We start from the raw sequence: 3,693 nt of genomic DNA on the forward strand, positions 1-3,693 counted from the left end.
TGTATATATATATATATATATTCCTAATCTGCAAAAAATATATCTGTGATATATAAAAGACATCCTTTTTTAAATTATTCCATTTATTATTAACAAAATAAATCACATTAAAATCCAAATTATAAACGATAAAATATTTTAAAAGAATTTAATATCTATATAAAAGATTTTTATATATGTATTAACATAAGAAAATTAAAAATTTTTAATATATAAAGAAATGTATAATACACCTTCTGTGTCTGACGATAACTTTTTCACTGAACTATCTGCTTCCTGAAAGTTAACTTAAGACTAGATTTTTGCTAAAATATTTAATGCCTAAAATTCTTAAATTATATAAACGATATTCTTTAGAAAAAAAAAAGATTTTAGAAAGTGCTATTTTCTATACATGTAACTAATATTTTTGTAACTAATCATTTTGACTCAGATTTTATAGAATGCAAAAAATGCTAGTACTGTTATTTTATTGATGTCTGCCTGTGATGCGATCTAGTATCGTTTGCGTCAGCACCTTCTCTGCCATATTTCGTGCAAAATTCGTCAATTGATCTCGAATGCCAGGACGGTTGGTAGTAGTCATATAATTTTGACCTTGATAACGTCCTTCGGGATAATATCCTGCTGGCGGATAATATCCTCCTTGCGGATAATTTTGTGAATACCCATTTGAATATCCTTGATTAGGATATGGAGAACGTTGGTTATTGTACGGATATCCTGTATTTTGAGCCGGATAGTTAGCACCGTATGATGGATTTCTTTCTGGATATGCGGATGTGCGTGGATTGCTCGGATAACCAGCATTTACAGCGCTAGCGCTGGTTCGTTTAACAGTCTCCTCGCCATTAAAATTCCTAGAATTATCTGGATATCCTGAAGAATCACTAGTTCTACTTGGATATGCAGATCCTATTGGATAACCGGAACTATCTCTAGATGGATAATTGGATGAGCCACTTGAAGGATAACCAGAGGATCCACTGGATGGATAACCGGATGATCCACTAGTCGGATAACCGGACGATCCGCTGGATGGATAACCAGAACCACTTTTTGGATAACCAGATGATTGACTGGATGGATAACCGGATGATCCACTGGACGGATAACCGGATGATCCACTGGACGGATAACCGGATGATCCACTGGACGGATAACCGGATGATCCACTGGACGGATAACCGGATGATCCACTAGTCGGATAACCGGACGATCCGCTGGATGGATAACCAGATTGCGGTTGATTTGATAAATCAGAAACTCTCGAAGATCCGGAATTTGGATAACTGCTACCAGGATATCCTGAACTGGATGAATAATCAGAAGATCTAGCAGGATACGATTGGTCGTCTGAATTTTTAGGAGTATCTGAAGAGCCGTGTGTCTCGGTTGCCGTCGGATAACTAGTTTGCCGTTTTGGAATTGTTCGTGTCCTCATTTTATTCTCTGCATACAGTAACAATGCAAGTTATAAAAAATATTCAAGGGAATAAAGGTGAAATATGTATAATCTATTTTTATCAAGAAGCACATCGTCAATTGTTGTTGGATTAACATTTACCGTGCACACATGCAGATAAGGCTTGCACTATAGCACGCATTGCAATGCTATAAGATATTTTAAATAGAAAATGAAATAAAATCATATTTGAATTATTTTTCACACAACATGTTATAAATTGAATTACATTGCTAAACAATCTTTTTATCTCTTCAAGAGATAAAAATGTGGAACAACTGTCATGCGCATAGCGCAAAGTCAAATTCGTATTTGTATGCGTGCATATCATTTATCATACTAAATAGTTAAATTAAAGCAAAGGTGCCTTACTTGATTTCTCAAAGCATTAAATGAAAATAGTTTAGATTTTATTGGAATTACTGAATATTAAAAATTAAAAAAATAAGAAAGAATTTTTCAAATTTTGAATTAAAAGAAGGATTATATCTTTTGATGAATTATTATTATATCTTTGATCAATTATGTTAACCACCACAGAGCACAATTTTTTTATTATTTAATGAAGCAGTTTTACAATTTTACGATTTTTCTATTGCATATCTAAAACTGTATATTATTCAAAAATTTATAATCTTTATAAATGAAGTTTATTCCAATTATTATGGGTAATTAATATTACATTGTATTTATTACTTCACAGATCAAAGGAATATAATTTAGTGCTATATATGTAAAATGATATAAACATCAATATTGGCACCCACTTTACATTAACATTTCGAAATGAAAAGTAAATGAAAATAATGAAATGTAAATAAATTTTTAACCAGAAAATGTCCAAATTCTGTTTCCATGATTATCCATGTGAGTGTGAGTATTGTAATAATTGTTTCCACTTGTTTGCGTAGTGCTTCTGACAGAGCTAGTCGGTCGAGGCTGACGGTCGCCGAATAAACGATTGAAAATGGAGCCATCACCTACAGTATTTCTGAAGCCGGAATGACCACTGTATCTTCCTCCATACGATGAAGATCTAGGCGGCGGCGGTGGCACTCTTGTTGTTGATCGATGCGACACTTGGTTTAGTCCTGCAGGTAATGCTGTTAAATCATATATAATGGAAAAAAACCAATACGAAAATGAAAATCAAATTTTTATCAGTTATTGCTGTATATTATGGCTGTTTCTTGCAATATAAAATGATATAATACATAAAATATTGTACATTATTTTTAATTTTTGATAATTTCCTTTTAATATAATTTTTATACGCGAAAAGAATGATAAAATTAACAGCCATATTATAATAATTATAATTTCTGTGTGCTACACGTGTGCGTTCACATTTGCAGCATTATTTATTCATCTTTTGCTACAAATTATATACATGAAGGAATTCATGCGTGTAAAATAAATAGTTGTACTCTTTCGTATTCACAATGGTTATAATAAATGTAATGTTCTTTTACTCGTGGTAGAAGTATTACTTTCATCATGTTTTTACTGCAGTTATTAGATCAAAAGAAATAAAAAAAATAATATCGGTAAGACGCAGTAATAGTTCATTTAAATTTGCTTACACATTATATGGCGTATGAAGAGATAACATGTGTCAAAGTTCAAACTGATAACCCATTCATTTATAAAATATCTATTACCCATGTTGAATAAGAATTATTCATGAAGCATTTTATAAACCGTCCAAATTATGAAAATATAAAGAAATGATGCATAGTTCATTGAAAACTTCACAATTTAAAAGCATTTTTTGTAAATTATAAACGTACACGCACACATACATGCATATAAATATATAATTATGCGGAATAAATTAGAATATTTTTATAAAATCGTAAACTCCTAATTACTAATGTAATGGATTAGGATAAATGATATCGATGAAAGTGAAGTTTCTTCCTCATAAATTAAAAAAATCATTGAATTAGAGAATAAAATTTGTTTTCTCTAAAACACTGAAATTATTCAATAAACAAAGTCTAAAGTTATGATATAAGACGTTTTTAAATCATCTTTTAGATACAAAAAACATCTTACAATCTAATTTTAGTTGTCTGGATGCTTACAGTCAATATATACGTTTATCATGTTATATGTAATTAATGTGTTGTGTAACATGTGTAATAATTAACATGTTAATGTTATATATAATTAATATGTTATACATAATTTAAAATATATGATGATACAATTATAAATATATATAT

At 30.2% G+C, this 3,693-nt stretch overlaps 1 protein-coding gene across 5 annotated transcripts in view; it reads right to left on the bottom strand.

The window, feature by feature from the left end:
* Positions 1 to 65: 65 nt before the first annotated feature.
* LOC108688349 (prisilkin-39-like) overlaps positions 66 to 3,693 on the bottom strand; it is a 7,982-nt gene continuing 4,354 nt past the window's right edge. The window contains exons 5-7 of one of the 5 annotated variants that reach the window (XM_018194585.1): positions 2,296 to 2,568; positions 1,237 to 1,452; positions 66 to 1,047 (exon numbers count right to left, since the gene is read on the bottom strand). In XM_018194585.1, coding sequence (XP_018050074.1) covers positions 470 to 1,047; positions 1,237 to 1,452; positions 2,296 to 2,568 — 1,067 coding nt within the window. In that variant the 3' untranslated portion in view covers positions 66 to 469. Of the gene's footprint in view, positions 1,453 to 2,295; positions 2,569 to 3,693 lie in introns of all 5 variants that reach the window. The other 4 variants (XM_018194583.1, XM_018194584.1, XM_018194582.1 and 1 more) reach the window with 4 other exon arrangements.

This window comes from Atta colombica, unplaced genomic scaffold (assembly GCF_001594045.1).
Source record: "Atta colombica isolate Treedump-2 unplaced genomic scaffold, Acol1.0 scaffold228, whole genome shotgun sequence".
Classification (NCBI taxonomy): Eukaryota; Metazoa; Arthropoda; class Insecta; order Hymenoptera; family Formicidae; genus Atta; species Atta colombica.